Source organism: Babylonia areolata, chromosome 28 (genome assembly GCF_041734735.1).
Source record: "Babylonia areolata isolate BAREFJ2019XMU chromosome 28, ASM4173473v1, whole genome shotgun sequence".
NCBI classification, from domain to species: Eukaryota; Metazoa; Mollusca; class Gastropoda; order Neogastropoda; family Buccinidae; genus Babylonia; species Babylonia areolata.
The window spans coordinates 3,583,227-3,605,236 of record NC_134903.1 but is presented as its reverse complement, the minus strand read 5'-3'; the positions used below and the strand labels follow the sequence as shown (position 1 = coordinate 3,605,236).

The 22,010-nt window shown below is 45.1% G+C and overlaps 3 protein-coding genes across 4 annotated transcripts in view; all 3 read left to right on the top strand.

Annotated features, from left to right (window-relative positions):
* Window positions 1-2,077: 2,077 nt before the first annotated feature.
* Window positions 2,078-11,131, top strand: LOC143301931 (uncharacterized). Of its 2 annotated transcripts, XM_076616381.1 has the most exons (7): window positions 2,078-2,208; window positions 3,072-3,281; window positions 4,595-4,734; window positions 5,242-5,305; window positions 5,990-6,237; window positions 9,570-9,751; window positions 10,951-11,131. In XM_076616381.1, the coding sequence occupies exons 1-7, from the start codon at window positions 2,103-2,105 to the stop codon at window positions 10,982-10,984; spliced, it is 984 nt and encodes a 327-aa protein (XP_076472496.1). In that variant the 5' UTR covers window positions 2,078-2,102; the 3' UTR covers window positions 10,985-11,131. The 2 variants fall into 2 exon arrangements, with proteins under 2 accessions (XP_076472496.1, XP_076472497.1); XM_076616382.1 differs by lacking the exon at window positions 9,570-9,751.
* A 3,759-nt stretch (window positions 11,132-14,890) lies between these two features.
* LOC143301756 (uncharacterized) lies at window positions 14,891-17,645 on the top strand. The gene is made up of 3 exons (XM_076616143.1): window positions 14,891-15,131; window positions 15,747-17,473; window positions 17,610-17,645. Exons 2-3 carry the CDS (start codon window positions 15,812-15,814, stop codon window positions 17,643-17,645), a joined length of 1,698 nt encoding a protein of 565 aa, XP_076472258.1. The 5' UTR covers window positions 14,891-15,131; window positions 15,747-15,811.
* LOC143301930 (uncharacterized) overlaps window positions 17,467-22,010 on the top strand; it is a 21,720-nt gene continuing 17,176 nt past the window's right edge. The window contains exons 1-3 of the mRNA XM_076616380.1: window positions 17,467-18,088; window positions 20,833-21,021; window positions 21,648-22,010. The exon at window positions 21,648-22,010 is cut by the window's right edge and continues 1,647 nt beyond it. Coding sequence (XP_076472495.1) covers window positions 17,690-18,088; window positions 20,833-21,021; window positions 21,648-22,010 — 951 coding nt within the window. The 5' untranslated portion in view covers window positions 17,467-17,689. The remainder of the gene's footprint in view (window positions 18,089-20,832; window positions 21,022-21,647) is intronic.

Below are 22,010 nucleotides of genomic sequence, written 5' to 3'. Positions count from 1 at the left end.
GACCTTGACCTTTGTTGTGACGCTGACCTTTGTTGTAGTGACCTTGACCTTTGTTGTTGTGACGCTGACCTTTGTTGCTGTGACCCTCACCTTTGTTGTGGCAGAACACAATAGTGATGGTGAACATCTGGTTGTTGATACATGACCCTGTGACCTTTGCTGTGACACTGTACTTTGTTGTTGTGACCCTGACCTTTGTTGCTGTGACCCTGACCTTTGTTACTGTGATTTGATCATTGTTGTGATGATCCTGATCTTTGTTGCTGTAACCCTTGCCTGTCGGTCAGGAAGCTCCCGATTCAATGTTTGACGACTCCTTGGACACCACACTTGTGCAGCTTGTGGAGCACTGAGGAGACTGGTTCAAGTTAGTCTGTCAAAGGCCTCAGCAAAGTCCACAATGACGTCTCTCTGGAGACCTGCCGTTTGTTTGCCGCTGTCAACCAGTTCGTCAGCCATGCAGCTCATTTTATAAGTTGTGTCTCACATGACCCGTGATTCCTGATCCGTGCTGTTGTGGGCAAAGGATGCTGTTTTGTTTCTCTTGAGGCGCTTCATCGTCGACTGGAGGAAGCAATGAAGTGCTCCCAAACCTTACACGCGGCAGGTGAAGTGAGGGAGACAGGCCTATAGTCTGCTGGATCATAGTCACGCGGCTGTCCGGCTTCTTGAATACGGCCGGCAAAGGTGACAATGTCATTTCTCCAGTCGACTGGTACTTCCCCTCAGTGTGTGAACAGATGATTTGAAGACAGTGGTGAGGATGGGCGCCACATCGGCTGCCAGCTCCTTTAGAACACCGTGACGGGCGCTGATCCGGTCTCAGTGGACTCAGCCGGGTCTATGGTCTACAACAAGGTACAGAAACTCACTGTTCGACATTAGAATAAAATGTAAATAAACTAAACTGAGTTACTTACGAGTGAGCGAATCAAGTATGTACATTAGAATATAATCACACACGCGCGCACGCACGCATGCACACACACACACACACACACACACACACACACATCAGAATCAAAATAACAGTGGCTTTCCTAGGTTAAGTTTGTACTGAATCTGCCGTACACCTTCCTCAGAGAAGGTTATCGCATCCTGCACAGGAATGTCCAACGAAGTATTTTTGCACTTGGCAACTCTCCCCCTGTCACCACGTTTCTTCTCCTCCACAAGATTGATTTCCCTTGGACGACCGTTTTCATCGGAAGTTCACTGGACGCCATTACATGGTTTCACGGAACGTGTGGTAAGCTGCACAGACAGAAACGATTTCATTTATTTAACAACAAAATTCATCTTGACTTTCAGAAAAATGAGTTGTGGAAATAGTTATGCAGGCAACAGATCTTTCACAGTGTGCATACACGTCAGAAATGATACAGTTATTTCAGTAAATCAAAGCGGCGATGACATTGAATTGCTTCCCTTGCAAGGACACTATTTCACAACGGCTTCTGCAGAAGACACGCACGTGAACTGGTTACGATATATGAAGAACCAAATTAAATTTCATATTTAAAAGCGGGACAGTGAAATCCTCCCTTATCATTTTCAAGGATAGAGTTTCTCCCGCTCTGTCTCTGGCTCTCAGCCTGCGTCCGTCAGTCTTACCCGTGTGTGCATGCGTGCGTGTGTGTGTTGCTGCTGGACCAAACGCAAAGTGTTAGTAAACAGAAAGTAACCAAAATATATGTTACAATTAGGTATATACCGTGAGTTAAACTGTGACATAAACCTTAACCCCCCGCCACCCCCACCCCACCCCCCTCAAAAACAAACAAACAAACAAAATCTTAATGTCACTTTTTAAACATGATTTAAGTAATGCACTGACTACATAGCTCTAGAACAAAAGCAAAATAGTAGCTCTTCTGGTGGTGCTGTTACTGTTGCTTACAACTACTACTAATCAAGTACATAAGTAACTAATCATTATATTGATAAGTGTTTTTCACCATTCAAATACTTTGAAATGTTTGTTGGTGGTGGTGTTTGTTTGTTTGGTTGGTTTGGGTTTGTTTTTGTTGTTGTTGTTGTTGTTTTAATTAACAGCATTTTTTTTAATGCAACACAGATGTAGACAATGTGCCTGAGTGACCATGGCTGAAACAAAAACAGTAGCTGCAGACAACGGCAAAGACGTGTCCATGATCAGCCATTCTTCCATTAGTTCAAATGATGGAACAGCAGAAGACATTTTCAAAGGTAAGATTAACATTTGAAAACATTTGTTTGGAATTCTTCTGATGGATTTAAGAAGTGGATATTACAATATCTTTGTGGATCGTCTTGAGTTATTGACTTCATCCATATATGTTAGTAGCTCTGGTTCACAAAATAAAGATCTACAGTCAGAACTGATATGACTCAGCAAGTTGTGAGTTCAACACATCACAAATTGACAATGTCATAGAATACAGTGTAGTATAATGCAGAACAGAGCTGCCACATTTTCTACAGTACATTTATTGTTGTATATTTTTGGGTCAGTTATATGTCGACAAACTCTTTTCTTTGCACTTGTCTTACTACTTTATAGATTTTGCTATCAGAATCATTGAATTTTTTTTTTTAAGGTAAAACAGAAAATAGGATGATGAATACACAAAAGCAATGATGATAAGTTGGTAACAATGAATGAATAATCAGTCAATCAGTCAGTCAAAATTAGACTTTAGTGAATGCTTCCATTACAGTTAAAATAGAAAGTAACCTGATATAGATAATGATGAGATGGTGACAGTTGTGTGTGTGTGTTGTTGTTTTTTTTAATGCATATTAATCATTTATTATTCTTGCATTGCTGTACAGTCATACTCCATGACATTACCGAATACTTCAAACACACTTAAAACAAAAAGTCACCAGATGATATTAGATAGATAAATAGACAGACACACAGGTAATCATAATGATCAATAGATAATAACAGTGATAATAATAATAATAATGATACTAGTAATGATGATGATAATGATAATAGCAGTAATAATGATAATAATGATGAAGAAATGGCGACTTTCCCATTCATTACTTGTTATTTTTGCATGCTCTTTCATGATCGACAGAGACGCAAGAGCCTCACCACAGAACCATTCTTGGTGGCAACGCAACCTCATCAACGACAGTGTCACTTCATCGCTGCAGTCTGAAGGACTGCTGTGACAACAAGGTGCATTGCCCCTTCTGTGACGTGCGTCAGTACAAGCCGACACAGCCCGGCCGTGTCCGCGACCATCTTCACTTGACGCATTTTCAACACGCTGTGTACTATGATGGTGATTTGATTTTCGATTTTTTTGTTTGATGCATTAGAACATTAAAAAAAAAAGAAAAAAAAGCAACTATTGAACAAAGTTGCAGGCCAGTTTTTCTGTGTTTTTTCTTAATACCATGTATATATATTCATTTTATTGGTAGTGTCTCTCACTGTCTCTGTCTCTCTTTTTAATCTGTAGATATAGATATATATACATGTTTAATCAAGTAATCTGCATGTGTGGGGTGGGTGGGTGCGGGTGGGTGCTAATTATCTGGTTGCGGTTTTCCGCAGTTTATCTTTATTCTTATCTGTCTATTATAATCAATGTGCAGTATAGTAGGCTATGTTTATAATTATATTCAAATAATGTTTCTTAATTCTTTCTGTTTTTACATTAAGAATACTAGTTATTACCTGCAGTGTGTGGATGTATGTATGAAACGGTGTATGTGATATTTTTTACATTTGTATCTTCGTAATATTCGTAAAAGCTGTTGTTGACTTTTACAGTTATGGTCCCCATGTTGTTTACTTGTCTATGTTGTGATAATGCACCTGACCAATTTTCTCCAGTTGGAGATAATAAAGTTATTCTTATCTTATCTTATCTTATCTTATATATATGTATATATATATATATATATATATATATATATATATATATATATATATATGTCAACGTGATTGGTGTGAAAAAGAGATGAAAGCAATGTATTCTAGAAATAAACGCATCACACATCCACACACACAATATATATATATATGTATACATGGTGATGTTGGTTCTTCATGGGGGTGTGGCATGTAATCCAGCTCTGCTTCCTCCTCAGGATCTGTCTGGTGACAGACTCCTGTCCTCACCCTTTGCCACAACTCCTTGTTGCAGATTTTGTCCGGCCACGGGATGTTATAAAATACATCTCAGACAGGTGTTAATGAATGCTTGTATCCTCTTACTGCTCTGCAGGTGTGATGATCGTGAAATTCAGGTGATAATGAACATTTATATCATGTCAAAGCATTGAACTGTTCTGCAGGTATAGTGATTGAGAAATTCAGGTGTTAATGAATGTTTCTATCCTGTAAAAAGCATCGTACTGCTCGACAGGTGTGATGATCATGAAATTCAGGTGTTAATAAATGTTTGTGTCCTTTGAAAGCATTTTACTGCTCTACAGGTGTGATGATCATGATATGCAGGTGTTAATGAATGTAATTGTATCCAGTGAAAGAATCCTGATGCTCTTCAGCCAGTATGATTATTGCCAAATGCAGGTGCGAATGAACGTTACCTGTATCCTGTGAAAAGACAATATTACTGCTCCACAGGTATGATGATCGTCAAATGCTTTCACACCTGTCGGGGAAGCAGCACGAAGGGAGGTCACTACCACTGCCCCGTGTGCAGCACCACATTGCTGAAGAGAAACGCTTTCACCAGTCATCTCCTGTCTCACGCATCGAAACAGGTGAGTCTTTTGTGTGGGGGGTGGGCGTGGGAGGGGAGGTGTGAGTGTGTGTGTGTGTGTATTTTTGTGTGTGAGTGTGTGTATATGTGTATGTGTGTGTGTGTGCGTATGTGTGTGTGTGAGTTTGTGTATGTGTGTGTGTTTGTATGTTTCATGTATGTATGTGTGAGTAGTGTGTGTATTGATTGATTGATTCACTAAATGATTGATTAATCTTTTTAATCATGTATGTTTTGAATTATTTTTGTTTCTATTTAATGAATTGGTTTCAGAGTAATTTATTGTTTATCAATATCTTTACTTATATTTTTTCATCAAATCATTTATTTGCTAATTTATTTGTTTCTTTATTTAGTCACGCTTATTTTTGGTTAATTATCTATTTAATGATTTGGATTCAGGGTAATTCATTGCTTTTTTTTTATTTGTTTGTTTAATTTGTTAAGCATTTATTTGTATGCTTATAAAGTTATATCCATATTTTCCTATTTGATCATTTGGTTTCAGGGTCTAGACAGCAGTGCTGTACATGCTCCTGATTCAAAGAAGCCTTCTGTCATATACTACGATGGTAAGATTGCTGCTGTCATTCACTACAATGTTGAGAAAGCTTGTGTAATTTAATGTGATGGTAAGAATGCTTCTCTCATTTACTTTGATGGTGCGACAGCTGTCATTTACTGTAATGGTACGGAATCTTCTGTCATTCACTGTGATGGTAAGAATGCTTGTCATTTGCAACAATGTTAAGAAAGCATAATATGTAGTTTACTGTGGTGTTCAGAATGTTTCTGTCATTTACTATGACGGTGTGGAGGCTCCTGTCAGTGCTGTGATGGTAAGAATGCTTCTGTTGTAATACTAAGTTGGTAAGAAAGCTGCTGCAATTTACTGTGATGGTAAGAAAGATGCTTTCATTGACTATGATGGTAAGAAAACAATAAGAATATACCATTTACTGTGATTGAAAGCACACACCACACACACACACACACACACACACATGCACACACTCACTCATTCACACAACACATTCACACACTACTACATTCACACACACACACACACACACACTCACTCTCATCAACCACACCAGTTTAATTTACAAACACCACAACTATCCAACACACACACTCCATTCGTCAAAGTTTATTTACAAACACCCAACAATCCCTACACCCCTCACACTCCTCCCCACCCTCCACACCCCCCAACACCCCCTCACTCTCTCTCTCCACTTTCTCCCCCTCGGCAGACCACAGAATCGAACTCTGCCATCGGCAGTGCGCCAGCGCCCTGGAGCCTCATTTCCACTGCCCGCTGTGCCACCGGAGCTGTGCACAGTTGTCTGCCCTGACGGCCCACCTGTGGCGCTGCGAGAAGCGTGCGAGCGGCCTGGCAGCCAAGGCGGACCTGGCAGGCTACAGTCTGAACGTGCCGAAGCTGTTCTCCCCCCATATGGTACATGGCATGCCCCGCCTCAAAGACCTGCCACAGTATAAGGTCAGTGTTTAGTAGTAATAGTAGGGGTAGTAGTAGTGGTAGTAGTTGTAGTCAGAGTAGTGGTAGAAGTAGTGATAGTAGTAGGTTTTTGTGGGTGTTAGGGTGTATGTGAGCGCGTGTGTGTGTGTGTGTGTGTGTGCGTGTGTGTGCGCGCATGCATTCATTTGTCGTTTGTGTGTGGATGTGAGTATGAAAGTAGTAGCATGTGTGTGTGTGTGTACTCATACATACTTACATACATACAGTGTATGTGACTGTGTGTGTGTGAACGTTTTATTTCTTCTTTTCTCAAGGCCTGACTAAGTGGAACTGGGTTATGCAGCTGGTCAGGCATCTGCTTAGCAGATGTGGTGTAGCGCGTATGGATTTGTCTGAAGGCAATGATGCCTCGTCAAGCAACTCAACTGAACTGAACTTAGTATTATTATCATTATCATGAATATCATCATCATCATCATGAGGAGGAAAGTGGCAGAATGGTGAAGACGCTTCTCTGCCAGTGGTGTTGGTGAGGGTCTGGGTTCCATTCCCGCTCTCCCCCTGTCTCCTGACTTTGACTGGAAAATCAGACTGAGCCTCCAGGTCCTTTGGATGAGACGATAAACCAAGGTCCCGTGTACCGCACGCACTTGGCGCACTGAAAGAAAAACCCATGGCAACAAGTCAAGTCAAGTCAAGATTTTATTTCATGATGGTAAATTGAATAAGCAACAGTTGCTTTTTTACATCAAGCCATCAATGAAAAGAATTTTTAATTAAAGAGAAGGGAAAAGAAAGAAAAAAATAGAAGAAAAAATGGGGGGGGGGGGGGGGGGGAGGAGAGAAGAAACAAGCAGATGAAGAGCAACAACAACAACAAAATGCATATATATATATACAAGAATATTGTGATAAAGAAATACATTTCCATTTCACACACACACACACACACACACACACACACACACACACACACACACCACTGAATACAAATTCTCAGACACAATTACACCATGCCCACCCCATCCACATGCACATGTTCCCCCATTTAGTGCAAAACCCTTGCCAACACAAGCATATACAAAACACTTCACAATTAATAGTAGACTAACAGGTCAAAATTAGTATTACTGTTGTTGTCCTCTGGCAAAATTCTGTCAAAGGTGTCAACACTCTGACAGGTGCAAAAACACATTATATGCATGCACTCAAGGCCTGACGAGTGCTTTGGGTTGTGCTGCTGTTCAAAGCATCTGCCCAGCTGACGCAGTGTGGCATGTATGTGTTTGACCAGATGCAGTGACTCCTTCCGGAGAAACAGAAACTGAAACAGAATGGCTGTGTCTGAATGATGGCTCAGACTTTTTATTGAGCCTAGCCTGCCCGTTGCTGTCTTCAACTTGGAATGTTTTGTTGTTGTTTTTTGTTGCGGGGGGGGGGTGGGGGTGGGGGGGGGGGGTTGTTTATTTGTTTTTTTGGTCACAGTGGCGCCTATCAAGAATGATTGTCTGTCACAGTGACAGCTGTCCAGAATGATTTTCTGTCACAGTGATACCTGTCCATAGTGATTTTCTGCCACAGTGGTACCTGTCCATAGTGATTTTCTGTCACAGTGGTACCTGTCCATAGTGATTTTCTGTCGCAGTGGTACCTGTCCATAGTGATTTTCTGTCGCAGTGGTACCTGTCCATAGTGATTTTCTGTCACAGTGGCACCTGTCCATAGTGATTTTCTGTCGCAGTGGTACCTGTCCATAGTGATTTTCTGTCACAGTGGCACCTGTCCATAGTGATTTTCTGTCGCAGTGGTACCTGTCCATAGTGATTTTCTGTAACAGAGGCACCTGTTCATAGTTATTCTCCATCACAGTGGCACCTGTGCATAGTTATTCTCTGTCGCAGTGGCACCTGTCCAAAATGTTTCCCTGTCACAGTGGCACCTGTCCAAAATGTTTCCCTGTCACAGTGGCACCTGTCCAAAATGTTTCCCTGTCGCAGTGGCACCTGTCCAAAATGTTTCCCTGTCACAGTGGCACCTGTCCTTAATGATTCTCTATCTCAGCAACAGTTGTCCATACAGATTCTTTGTCACATTGGTACCTGTCCATAGTTATTATTCGTCACAGTGGAACCTGTCCATAGTAATACTCTGTCACAGTGGAACCTGTCCATAGTGATTCTATGTCACAGTGGAACCTGTCCATAGTGATTCTATGTCACAGTGGAACCTGTCCATAGTGATTCTATGTCACAGTGGAACCTGTCCATAGTAATACTCTGTCACATTGGAACCTGTCCATAGTAATACTCTGTCACATTGGAACCTGTCCATAGTGATTCTCTGTCACATTGGAACCTGTCCATAGTGATTCTCTGTCACATTGGAACCTGTCCATAGTGATTCTCTGTCACAGTGGAACCTGTCCATAATGTCCATTGCTGTTTTCTACTGAGAATTTTTTTGTTTTGTTTTTTATTGTTTCTTTTTTTTTTAATGATTTTAGTGATTCTCCGTCACAGTGGCACCTGTCATTAGTTATTCTCTGCTACAGTGGCACCTGTCATCAATGATTCTCTGCTACAGTGGCACCTGTCATCAATGATTCTCTGCTACAGTGGCACCTGTCATCAATGATTCTCTGTCACAGTGGCACCTGTCATTAATGATTATCTGCCACAGTGGCACCTGTCATTAGTTATTCTCTGCCACGGTGTAGGAGGAAGGTGGCAGAATGGTTAAGACGCTCAGCTGCCAATACAGAGAGTCCGTGAGGGTGTGGGTTCGAATCCCGCTCTCGCCCTTTCTCCTAAGTTTGACTGGAAAATCAAACTGAGCGTCTAGTCTTTCGGATGAGACGATAAACCGAGGTCCCGTGTGCAGCACGCACTTGGCGCACTGAAAAAGAACCCATGGCAACGAGAGTGTTGTCCTCTGGCGAAATTACGTAAAATGAAATCCACTTTCATAGGTACACAAATATGTAAGCATGCACTCAAGGCCTGACTAAGCGCGTTGGGTTATGCTGCTGGTCAGGCATCTGCTCAACAGATGTGGTGTAGCGTGTATGGATTTGTCCGAACGCAGTGACGCCTCCTTGAGAAAGTGAAACTGAAACTGAAACTGCCACGGTGGCACCTGTCATTAGTTATTCTCTGTCACAATGGCACCTGTCATTAATGATTCTCTCCCACAGTGGCACCTGTCATCAAAGATTCTCTGTCACAGTGACACCTGTCATTAATGATTCTCTGCCACAGTGGCACCTGTCATCAATGATTCTCTGTCACAGTGGCACCTGTCATCAATGATTCTCTGTCACAGTGGCACCTGTCATCAATGATTCTCTGCCACAGTGGCACCTGTCCATTGTGCGTAACCTGTCGGACCTGCCGCTGGTGCGATGCGAGCTGCCTGGACTGCTGCAAGGGGCGCTACCACTGCCCGCTGTGCACGACGGCCAAGCTGAAGCCCAACCACCTGTGTCACATGAAGCAGCACTTTGTGTCGCATTGGAGGAGTGGTGTCCCCTTCAAATGTGGGTTTTTTTGCAGCTCTTGAGTGTAGTCATTTGTTGTGAAGGACTATGATGATATAGTGTTACACAGAGCATGACATACAAGAGTGTGAATATATTACGTGATAATATTTTCAGAATATATATATTCGTCTGTGCAATAGTATGCAGAACATGGTGCAGGATCTGTACAACTATATATTTTTACAGAACTTTTTTTTTCTTTCATATTTGAAACTGTGTTTCTGTAGTCTGTAATGTAAAGATTGTGAATAAATTTGACACTGTAGTGCAGAACATGGCAGAACATAGCAGAAGATTACATAAATGTATACAACTACATTGGCAAGGTCATACTTTATTTCTTTTTCATGAATTAGTTTGTTTCAGTTTCTCAAGGGGGCATCATTGCATTCAGACAAATCCATACATGCTACACTACATCTCGTAGGCTGATGCCTGACAATACCACAACCCAGTGCGCTTTGTCAGGCCTTGAGTGCATGCATATATATTTGTCCTCCTATCAGAATGGATTTCTCCATCAGAGTTTAGCCAGAGGACAACACTCACGTTGCCTTGGGTTCTTTTTCAGTGCGTCGAAGTTCATGCTGCACAGGGGACCTCGGTTCATCGTCGCATTCGTATGGTTAGACGTTCCGTTTGATTTTCCTGTGCAAAGTTAGAGTCAGAGTGGAGTGATGGCCTAGAGGTAATGCGTCTGCCTAGGAAGAGAGAGAATCTGAGCGCACTGGTTTGAATCACGGTTCAGCCGCCGATATTTTCTCCCCCTCCACTAGACCTTGAGTGGTGGTCTGGACGCTAGTCATTCGGATGAGACGATAAACCGAGGTCCTGTGTGCAGCATGCACTTAGCGCACATAAAAGAACCCACGGCAACAAAAGGGTTGTTCTTGGCAAAATTCTGTAGAAAAATCCACATCGATAGGAAAAACAAATAAAACTGCATACAGGAAAAAATACAAAAAAAATGGGTGGCGCTGTAGTGTAGCGACACGCTCTCCCTGGGGAGAGCAGCCCGAATTTCACACAGAGAAATCTGTTGTGATAAAAAGAAATACAAATACAAAGTTTTGGAGAAAGCGGATGAGAGTGGGAATCAAACCCCAGGCCCTGGCAGACACGCTGTATTGGCAGATAAGCATCTTAACCACCCTGCCACCTTCCTCCTTTGATATCAAAACATTGTGTTCCCGCAGTCTACACCGTCCTGGTCTGCTACCTGCCCTGTGAGCTGACAGCGGAGGGGGGAGGAGGAGGAGGGGAGAGAATTCGCTTCCACTACCACTGCCCACTGTGTGGCGCCACCCGTCGTCGTCGGCAGGGGTTCGCACGCCACCTGCAGATCTGTGACCCGACCAGGCCGGCCACCAACCTCACTGCAGAGGAGGAGGAGGAGGGGGAGGAGGAGGAGGAGGAGGAAGGGGGGGTGGGCGAAGGGGAGTGGAGCGGTGCTGTGGGAACGTTTCCTGTGGAGGGTACGTGCTGATGGTGTGGAGTAGTGTGTGGTGATGGTACGCTGTAGAGCAGAGTAGCGAGAGAAGAGAATAGTATAGAACAGAACAGGACAGAACAGAATCGCACTGCAGAGTTGAGTTGTACAGCTGAGTGCTGTGCAGTACAGTACAATACAGTTATAGTACAGTACAGTACAGTATAGTATAGTATAGTAATAAGTCTAGTGTAGTCTAGTGCAGTACAGTCTGGTCTAGTACAGTACTGTATAGTATAGTATGGTTTCGTATAAGTCTCGGTACAGTACAGTACAGTACAGTACACCTGCCTGGGTGGACCTTACACCATGCTGGTGAGGACTTCAGTGCCTGACTGATTTTGCTTTGCTGCCTGCAGAGTAGAGTAGGGTGGAGTAGAACAGAGTAGGGTGGAGTGGCATAGAGTAGGGTGGAGTGGAAAAGAGTAGGGTGGAGTGGAACAGAGTAGGGTGGAGTGGCGTAGAGTAGGGTGGAGTGGAACAGAGTAGGGTGGAGTGGAACAGAGTAGGGTGGAGTAGAGTAGAGTAGGGTGGAGTGGAACAGAGTAGGGTGGAGTGGTGTTGAGTAGAGTGGAGTGGTGTAGAGTAGGGTGGAGTGGAACAGAGTAGAGTAGGGTGGAGTGGAACAGAGTAGGGTGGAGTGGAGCAGAGTAGGGTGGAGTGGAACAGAGGAGGGTGGAACAGTAGGGTGGAGTGGCGTAGAGTAGGGTGGAGTGGCGTAGAGTAGGGTGGAGTGGAACAGAGCAGAGTAGGGTGGAACAGAACAGAGTAGGGTGGAGTGGAGCAGAGTGGGGTGGAGTGGAACAGAGTAGGGTGGAGTGGCATAGAGTAGGGTGGAATGGAACCGATTAGGGTGGAGTGGTGTAGAGTAGAGTAGGGTGGATTGGAACAGAGTAGAGTAGGGTGGAGTGGAACAGAGTAGAATGGAGTGGAACAGATTAGGGTGGAGTGGAACAGAGTAGGGTGGAGTGGAACAGAGTAGGGTGGAGTGGAACAGAGTAGGGTGGAGTGGAACAGAGTAGGGTGGAGTGGAACAGAGGAGTGGAGCAGAGTAGGGTGGAGTGGAACAGAGTAGGGTGGAGTGGAACAGAGTAGAGTAGGGTGGGGTGGAGTGGAACAGAGTAGGGTGGAGTGGAACAGAGTAGGGTGGAGTGGTGTAGAGTAGGGTGGAGTGGTGTAGAGTAAGGTGGAGTGGAGTAGAGTAAGGTGGAGTGGAACAGAGTAGGGTGGAGTGGAACAGAGTAGGGTGGAGTGGTGTAGAGTAAGGTGGAGTGGAACAGAGTAGGGTGGAGTGGAACAGAGTAGAGTAGGGTGGAGTAGAACAGAGTAGGGTGGAGTGGAACAGAGTAGAGTAGGGTGGAGTGGAACAGAGTAGGGTGGAGTGGAACAGAGTAGGGTGGAGTGGAACAGAGTAGAGTAGGGTGGAGTAGAACAGAGTAGGGTGGAGTGGAACAGAGTAGGGTGGAGTGGAACAGAGGAGGGTGGAGTGGAACAGAGTAGGGTGGAGCAGAGTAGGGTGGAGTGGAACAGAGTAGAGTAGGGTGGAGTGGAACAGAGTAGAGTGGAGTGGTGTAGAGTAAGGTGGAGTGGTGTAGAGTAGGGTGGAGTGGTGTAGAGTAGGGTGGAGTGGAACAGAGCAGAGTAGGGTGGAGTGGAACAGAGTAGGGTGGAACAGAACAGAGTAGGGTGGAGTGGAACAGAGCAGAGTAGGGTGGAGTGGAGCAGAGTAGGGTGGAGTGGAACAGAGTAGAGTAGGGTGGAGTGGCGTAGAGTAGGGTGGAATGGAACAGATTAGGGTGGAGTGGCGTAGAGTAGAGTAGGGTGGATTGGAACAGAGTAGAGTAGGGTGGAGTGGAACAGAGTAGAATGGAGTGGAACAGATTAGGGTGGAGTGGCGTAGAGTAGAGTAGGGTGGAGTGGAACAGAGTAGAATGGAGTGGAACAGAGTAGGGTGGAGTGGAACAGAGTAGAATGGAGTGGAACAGAGTAGGGTGGAGTGGAACAGAGTAGAATGGAGTGGAACAGAGTAGGGTGGAGTGGAACGGAGTGGAACAGAGTAGGGTGGAGTGGAACAGAGTAGGGTGGAGTGGAACAGAGTAGAGTAGGGTGGAGTGGAACAGAGTAGGGTGGAGTGGAACAGAGTGGAACAGAGTAGGGTGGAGTGGAACAGAGTAGAGTAGGGTGGGGTGGAGTGGAACAGAGGAGGGTGGAGTGGAACAGAGTAGGGTGGAGTGGGGTGGAGTGGAACAGAGTAGGGTGGAGTGGTGTAGAGTAAGGTGGAGTGGAACAGAGTAGGGTGGAGTGGAACAGAGTAGGGTGGAGTGGTGTAGAGTAGGGTGGAGTGGAACAGAGTAAGGTGGAGTGGTGTAGAGTAAGGTGGAGTGGAACAGAGTAGGGTGGAGTGGCATAGAGTGGGGTGGAGTAGAGTGGAGAAGAGGGTGGACTGGAACAGAAAGGAACAGAGAACAGAAACGCATCCAGAATACAAAGAAGCTGGCAGGAGTTGCCAGTGATTGTCGTCAGTTAATGCAGTAACCAGTCAGTTGCATTGCAGAATGAACGATTCACGGAATGAATGGATGAGTCGACTGATTTGTTAACCTCATGCTTACTTGATCATGATGATGGTGATGATTTGTTTACCTCGCGCTTGATGTTGATGATGATGATCAATATGTCCACAATAACCAGTCACTTGCATTGCAGAGTGATTTACAGAATGAACTGATCAGTCAATGGATTTGTTAACCTCACGCTTACTTGATAATGATGACATCGAAGATGATGATAAATATGTTAGTGCAACAGTGAGCCTTGTTGTGTAGATGGCACAGATCAAAGCTCTCTCACACCAGTCAGCCACATGCATAACTCTGATTCAGAGTGATGAAAGACAGAGCATATAGATACATGTAAATAGAAAGCTATAGGAACTGTAGATGGAAAGAGTGGGGATGAGGGGGTGGGGAGAGGGGCATAGACCCATTTGTTCAAGAGGCACGTTTTAACCCATTCAACTCTGGGGAGTTTACAGCCTCAGCAGCAGGCTTCCCTGCCGTTTTGATGCAGGAAAAACTCAGAAAATATACTGAAACTGACCATTTTTTCCCTTCAGATTGACAGCCATCAACGCAGCCAGATATACTATAGAAGTTAGTTCCCTTGGCTTGCAGTTTATGCGTGTGTACGAATGTGGAACCCGTTTTAATGACACAAATTTCTACGCCCCAGCAGTGCAGGGTTGAATGAGTCAAGTGAGGCAGGACTTTGCGTTTCCAGATTCATTCACACAACAGTCAGCCTCTGTTCTTTCCCTGTCTCTGTCTCCTTACGATTAGAATGAACCCACCTCTTTGGTTTTGGTTCAAACCTGCCAAGTCTGGCCTTAAAACCTGATGATGAAGTCTCCCGTCAGTCTGACGGATGAGTAGACAGGCAGGCCTATCTGTCGGTGTGTGTCCTCATAAGGGAGAAGAGGCCGATTCTGGATGCGCAGCACTTCCCACAGGTGTTGCAAGGGAAAATGTCTCCAGAAGTTGAGCCCTGCTTCCTTTGCTCACGCTTCTCCTTAATGGCCAGCGTTTTCTTGTTTTCAAATGCCTGACAAGCACAGGTGACTTTTTTTTTTTAGTGAGGAGGAGTTGTGCAGTCCCTTCCCCACTCTCTCGCCTACCGACGCTCACAGTCCCACAGGTGCAGATACTGCCATGTGTAGGACGGCCTCGGCAGGTGCAGGTTTTTTCTTCGGAGCTCCGTCTCCTAGGAGGACTTCCAGCCAAGGATAAGAGCTCCCCCTGCCCTTTGGTCATCCCTCTTCCGCCTTCACAGCCGTTGGGAAAGGTTTCCTCTGCCGCCTGGTCCGTCGTTGGGAGACTTCACATGCGGCAGGTAGTACTGGGTTACATGGTACCAGTAGCAAGGGCTATGCCCCTGACCTGATACAGAAAGCTACCTCTTTCCAAAATGGCATCCCCCTTCTTTTCTTCCCCCCCGCCCCCCAGGCCCCCACACCTTCCCACCATACTGCTTCCCAGCCTACAGTTTCTCTGGCTTTCCACTTACGCTTCTGTGGTAGGTTTTGTATCTTTCATACCATCTGAACTGCAGCTGTACATTGGTGTGAATGGCTGGTGTGTGAGCACTTTGATCTTTGTCTCTGCACAAGATTCAGTTACTTATCTGGGTACTTTATCATTATCATCATCATCATCATCATCATCATCATCATCATCATCATCATTATCATTAGTAGTAGAAGTATTATTATTGTTGTTGTTGTTTGGTGTTGTTGTTATTATTATTGTTGTTATTATTAGTAGTAGTAGTAATATTGTTATAATCATAATCATCAGCATCATTACTATTGTTATTATTATCATTATCGTTATTATTATGATCGCTATTATTATTATTGTTATCATTATTTTTATTACTTTTTTTTTACATTGTTATTGTCATTATCATTCTTCTTCTGCTGATCTGTTTTGCTGTTGCTGAGAGCAGGTGACACGTTTGTGCCACTGTCGGAGAGCGATGCATGGCCTGCCCAGCCTCCTGTCGTGGTCAGCATGGTGCCCCTTACGACGACCTCCCGACCCTTGACGACCTCCGGACCCCTGGTTACTTTGGCTGCGACCTCCCAACCCCTGGTGACCTCTCGACGGGTCAGTGCTGACCAGGCGGAACTGCAGGCGGCAGAGTCACTGGTGGACATGGACCTGCGCATCCAGCTGGAGTCCCTGGGCAAAACAGCGGAGTCTCTGAACCAGAGACCTGCCACGGAATCCCGCAGTGAAGTGGCAGATTCTCTGAATCAGAGACCCACCACGGAATCCATCTGCAAAACGGTCGATTCTCTGAACCAGCGACCCACCGAGGAATCCGTCAGCCAAACAGCCGAGTCTCTAAACCAGAGACCCACAATGGTATCCGGCAGCCAAACAGTGGGTTCCTCACACTGTGCTGTGCCATCAAACCCCACGGGTTCTTCAGCTCCAAGGACGGAGGTGGAACGTGGTGACGAAAGTGCCGATTCTTTGCATCCAAGGTCTGTGAATAAAGAGAGCGGCTGTCTGGACCAGCCGGCCGTACATTACACCCACAGTGTCACAGATCCACAGACCGGGGGACAGCAGACAGAGTCGGACAGCAAGAGCTCCCATGATGCCCAGGATCACAGGATCGTCTCGGAAACTGTGAACAGAAACTGGGGGTTTTCTGGCAAAAGAACGGAGGGTGAAGACTCTCTCGACAAAGCCACGCAATCTCAGGATCATGATACCCAGACGGCGTACACGAGTGAAAACGCCGATACTCTGGACTGCAACACACAAACAGAGTTTTGGGACACACTCACGGATTCTTCGCGTCACGCATGTGTGGGAATGCATGTCCAGAAAAGTTCAGATTCTGGTCGTGAAGATTCATCAGCGGAGCCTATGGAGGAGAGCACAGGTTCTGTGGGTCACGAAACCCGTGTGGAAGAGTCGGGCGGTGGATCTGTGGATCATCTGGAATTATCTGCCGCGTCTCAAGGAAAGTCTGGCTCTGATGGCACACGGTCTGCTCCCTGTCGGTCACGGGGTGGAACTTTCTGGGAGCCGTCACAGAGCGCCTGTGGTCAGGCTTCAGTGGACACACACACAGAGGCTTCACTGGATCCACTCACAGATGCTTCTGTCTATACACACACGGAGGCTTCTGAGGATACACACACAGAGACTCCAATGGACACACACACAGAGGCACCAGTGGCTACAGGCACAGACGCTACAGTAGATACACACACAGAGGCACCAGTGGCTACAGGCACAGACGGTGCAGTAGATACACACACAGAGGCACCAGTGGCTACAGGCACAGACGCTACAGTAGATACACACACAGAGGCACCAGTGGCTACAGGCACAGACGCTACAGTAGATACACACACAGAGGCACCAGTAGCTACAGGCACAGACGCTACAGTAGATACACACACAGAGGCACCAGTGGCTACAGGCACAGACGGTGCAGTAGATACACACGCAGAGGCACCAGTAGCTACAGGCACAGACGGTGCAGTAGATACACACACAGAGGCACCAGTGGCTACAGGCACAGACGCTACAGTAGATTCACACACAGAGGCGCCAGTAGCTACAGGCACAGACGGTGCAGTAGATTCACACACAGAGGCACCAGTGGCTACATGCACAGACGCTACAGTAGACACACACACAGAGGCACCAGTAGCTACAGGCACAGACGCTACAGTAGATACATACACAGAGGCCTCAGTAGCTACAGGCACAGACGCTACAGTAGATACATACACAGAGGCGCCAGTAGCTACAGGCACAGATGCTACAGTAGATACACACACAGAGGCACCAGTGGCTACAGGCACAGACGCTACAGTAGATACACACACAGAGGCACCAGTGGATTCATACACAGAGACTTCAATGGATACACTCACAGAGGCACCAGTGGGTACACACCCATCATCTCCGATGGAAGTTGTTGCTGAGAGCAGCAGTTCACTCAGTCTGAAACCTCCCATTCCAGAAGTCAGCCAATCAGGTACTGACAGAAGCAAAACCAACCAATCGGATGGCTCAAGTCTTACCGACCAATCATATCTCATCGAGCAACAAACTTCTGTTGGTCCTGAAACCAACCAATCAGATCGTGGAACAGCTTTGGCCCAAAAGGACACCTCAAGCTGCGCTGATGGCGAGAATTCCTTCCTTGCGCAAGAGAAGAGAGAGACATTTGGTCACACAGTCAACGGGGGTCAGAGTTCAATCGTCACGGAAGATCTCAGGAACAACTCTGGCGGCAGCAGCGCAGATCATTTTCAGGTGAGATGCTTGACAGGCACGACAAACCTAGCGGTCAGACTCTTGATCTGTTCATCTGGGGGCCTGGGGGTGTTGACAGCTGAGCACTTGGAACATGTTATATTGTGTTGTATCATATTGTAATTTGTATTGTGTCGTGTTTTGTTGTGTTGTGTTGTGTTGTGTTTTATCGTATTGTATTGTATCACATTGTAATTTGTAGAGTGTTTTGTTGTGACGTATTGTATTGTGTTGTGTTGTGATGTGTGTTATCGTATTGTATTGTATCACATTGTAAATCTGTATCGTAATGTGTTGTGTTTTGTTGTAACGTACTGTATTGTGTTGTGTCATATCGTATTGTATCATATCGTAATTTGTATTGTGTCGTGTTTTGTTGTAACGTATTGTGTTGTGTTGTGTCATATCATATTGTATCATATCGTAATTTGTAATGTGTTGTGTTTTGTTGTAACGTACTGTATTGTGTTGTGTCATATCATATTGTATCACATTGTAATTTGTATTGTGTCGTGTTTTGTTGTAACGTATTGTGTCGTGTCGTATTGTATTGTATCGTGTCAGTTGTATTCCATTGTACTGCTTTTTGTCACAACAAATTTCTTTGCATGAAGTTCAGGCAGCTGCTCTCCGTGGGGAGAATGTGTCACCACAGTACAGTGCCACCCACGTTTTTCTCTGTTGTTTTTTTGTGTCTGTCGGCAAGAGTATACTTGAGTTACTATCAAAGTGGATTTTTCTGCATAATTTTTTTATGTTTGCTGTGGGTTTTTTAACATGCACTAAATGGTATGCTTAACTTGTGTTACTATCAAAGTGGATTTTTCTGCATAATTTTTGCAAGGGACAACCCTTTTGTTAGCTATTGGTTTTTTAACGTGCGCTGAATGCTATACTTATGTTACTATCAAAGTGGATTTTTCTGCATAATTTTTGCCAGGGACAACCCTTTTGTTAGCTGTGTAGTTTTTTTTTAGGAATATGGTGGACAGTACTTCAACATGGTGCTCACCCTGGTTTTGACACAATTAGCAGGGCTGTAGGAATGTGGTAACAGTACTTCAACATGATGCTCACCCTGGTTTTGACACAATTAGCAGGGCTGTAGGAATGTGGTAACAGCACTTCAACATGGTGCTCACCCTGGTTTTGACACACAACAAGCACAGCTGTAGGAATGTGGTAACAGTACTTCAACATGGTGCTACCCTGTTTTTGACACAATTAGCAGGGCTGTAGGAATGTGGTAACAGCACTTCAACATGGTGCTCACCCTGGTTTTGACACAATTAGCAGGGCTGTAGGAATGTGGTAACAGCACTTCAACATGGTGCTCACCCTGGTTTTGACACAATTAGCAGGGCTGTAGGAATGTGGTAACAGTACTTCAACATGATGCTCACTCTGGTTTTGACACAATTAGCAGGGCTGTAGGAATGTGGTAACAGCACTTCAGCATGGTGCTCACCCTGGTTTTGACACAATTAGCAGGGCTGTAGGAATGTGGTAACAGCACTTCAACATGGTGCTCACCCTGGTTTTGACACAATTAGCACAGCTGTAGGAATGTGGTAACAGTACTTCAACGTGATGCTCACCCTGGTTTTGACACAATTAGCAGGGCTGTAGGAATGTGGTGAACAGCACTTCAACATGGTGCTCACCCTGGTTTTGACACACAACAAGCACAGCTGTAGGAATGTGGTGGACAGTACTTCAACGTGATGCTCACCCTGGTTTTGACACAATTAGCAGGGCTGTAGGAATGTGGTAACAGCACTTCAACATGGTGCTCAGCCTGGTTTTGACACAATTAGCAGGGCTGTAGGAATGTGGTGACAGCACTTCAACATGGTGCTCAACCTGGCTTTGACACAATTAGCAGGGCTGTAGGAATGTGGTAACAGTACTTCAGCGTGATGCTCACCCTGGTTTTGACACAATTAGCAGGGCTGTAGGAATGTGGTAACAGCACTTCAACATGGTGCCCACTCTGGTTTTGACACAATTAGCAGGGCTGTAGGAATGTGGTGACAGCACTTCAACATGGTGCTCACCCTGGTTTTGACACAATTAGCAGGGCTGTAGGAATGTGGTGAACAGTACTTCAACGTGGTGCTCTGATGAGTTTGTACGGAGTGAAGGGAGAAGAAGAAGAAGGAAAGAAAGGATGGAGAGAAGACTGATAGGAGAAAGGAAGAAGTAAGAAGAAGAAAGAAGAATTTGTTGTGTCATAGTAGAGGTGGTGGTAATGGTGGTCGTGGTGATAGCAGTAGTAGTAGTAGTAGTAGCGGTAACAGTAGCAGTTCAGTTCAGTTCAGTTCAGTTGCTGAAGGAGGTGTCACAATGTTGGGACAAATCCAGGTAGATCTACGCTACACCACAGCTGCTGAGTAGATGCCTGACCAGCAGCATAACCTGACCTGCTAAGTAAGGTGTTTAGGACAACAAAAAAAAAGGATACATAAATAAATAAATAAATGAATAAATAAATGGATCATCAAATTAATGAATAGATAAAGTAGAATAAATCAATCAATAAATCAAAAACCAGAATAAAATAAAAAATAAATAAGCAAATAGATGAAGAAATTAAATGAAATGTAGGGGGGTGGGGAGGGGCGTGTGTGTGTGTGGGGGGGGAGCAGTAGTAAGCCGCAGCAGTAGCAGTCATAGTGGTAGTACTTAGTATTCTGAGCTTTCATTTTAGTTTGTTTTGTTTATTGGTTTGTTTTTTTTTCCAGATTTTTCAGAAGGTGAGCACGCAGATCTCGGACAGCATCGTCCATGAGCTGCAGGAGCAAGGAATCCTGGAGCAGAGCTTGCAGGTGATTGGTCAGCTGTGCAAGGTCACCTGGCAACGGAGCGGCTCCTCGGTGACCATGACCTGTGACCTTGAGGAGTTAGGCCATGCCCAGAGCTGCTTCAAGCAGGTAGGTAGAGAATGTGGCGATGGGTGTGTGTGTGTGTGTGTTTGTATGTGTGTGTGTGTGTGTTTGTATGTATGTGTATGTTTGTTTGTGTGTGTGTGTGTGTGTTTGTGTGCACATGTCTGTGTGTGAACATTTTCTATCTATTCATGCATGTATATAATTGTACAAGATTTTGTTTGCTTGTGAGCATTCTGATTATGATATGTAATTTCAAAATGTAATCCTGCATATCAACAGCACACACACACACGCGCGCACACACACACACAACACCAACACCCTCCTCCCCTCCCCCCCCCCAACCCCCCCCCCCCCACACACACACACACACAGTCACACACACACACACACGCACATAGAGTCACATACACAGAGTCACACACACACACACACACACACACACATATGCAAACACAAACACAAACACAAACAAAAAAGCTAAGCAATACTAAAAACAAACAAACAAACACACACACACAGAGTCACAGACACACACACACACACACACCGACACACACACACACATGCAAACACAAACACAAACACAAAGAAAATAGCTAAGCAATACTAAAAACAACAACAGACAAGCCTAACTTCTCTTCTTTTTTTTTCTTTTTTTTTTTCAGATTCTGAAAGAAGGTCTCCAAAACTTCCCCGCATCCTTACCAGTGCCGCTGGTACCTCTGACACTGACAGCAGACAGCGACACTTCGTCACTGCAGCAAGTGCCACAGACAGCCATGCAGACAGCCCGCAAGAGAGGGCGACCCAAAGGCAGCAAAAACAAAGCCACACTTCTGAAAGAGGTGGACAAAGATTCCCACCCGGTCTCCAAACGCAGGAGACAAAGCGGAGAAACCACGGACAGTCCGGAAGAAGACGAACAACAACAACACCTGGCACAGCAACACTCCCTGCCTGACGCCGTGAAGAAGAAGACGACGAAGGCGACAAATTCACAGCAGGAAGCTGGAAAAGCTGTTCCGTCG

Excerpts from the sequence above, each read along its gene's own strand:
- LOC143301931 (XM_076616381.1), top strand. The coding sequence starts at position 2,103 with ATGGCTGAAACAAAAACAGTAGCTGCAGACAACGGCAAAGACGTGTCC. Across the intron at positions 2,209-3,071 it reads AGCAGAAGACATTTTCAAAG|AGACGCAAGAGCCTCACCAC; the intron begins GTAAGATTAACA and ends CATGATCGACAG. Across the intron at positions 9,752-10,950 it reads GAGTGGTGTCCCCTTCAAAT|TCTACACCGTCCTGGTCTGC; the intron begins GTGGGTTTTTTT and ends GTGTTCCCGCAG.
- LOC143301756 (XM_076616143.1), top strand. The coding sequence starts at position 15,812 with ATGGTGCCCCTTACGACGACCTCCCGACCCTTGACGACCTCCGGACCC. Across the intron at positions 17,474-17,609 it reads ACACACACACAGAGGCACCA|AGGCACCAGTGGCTACAGGC; the intron begins GTAGCTACAGGC and ends ATACACACACAG.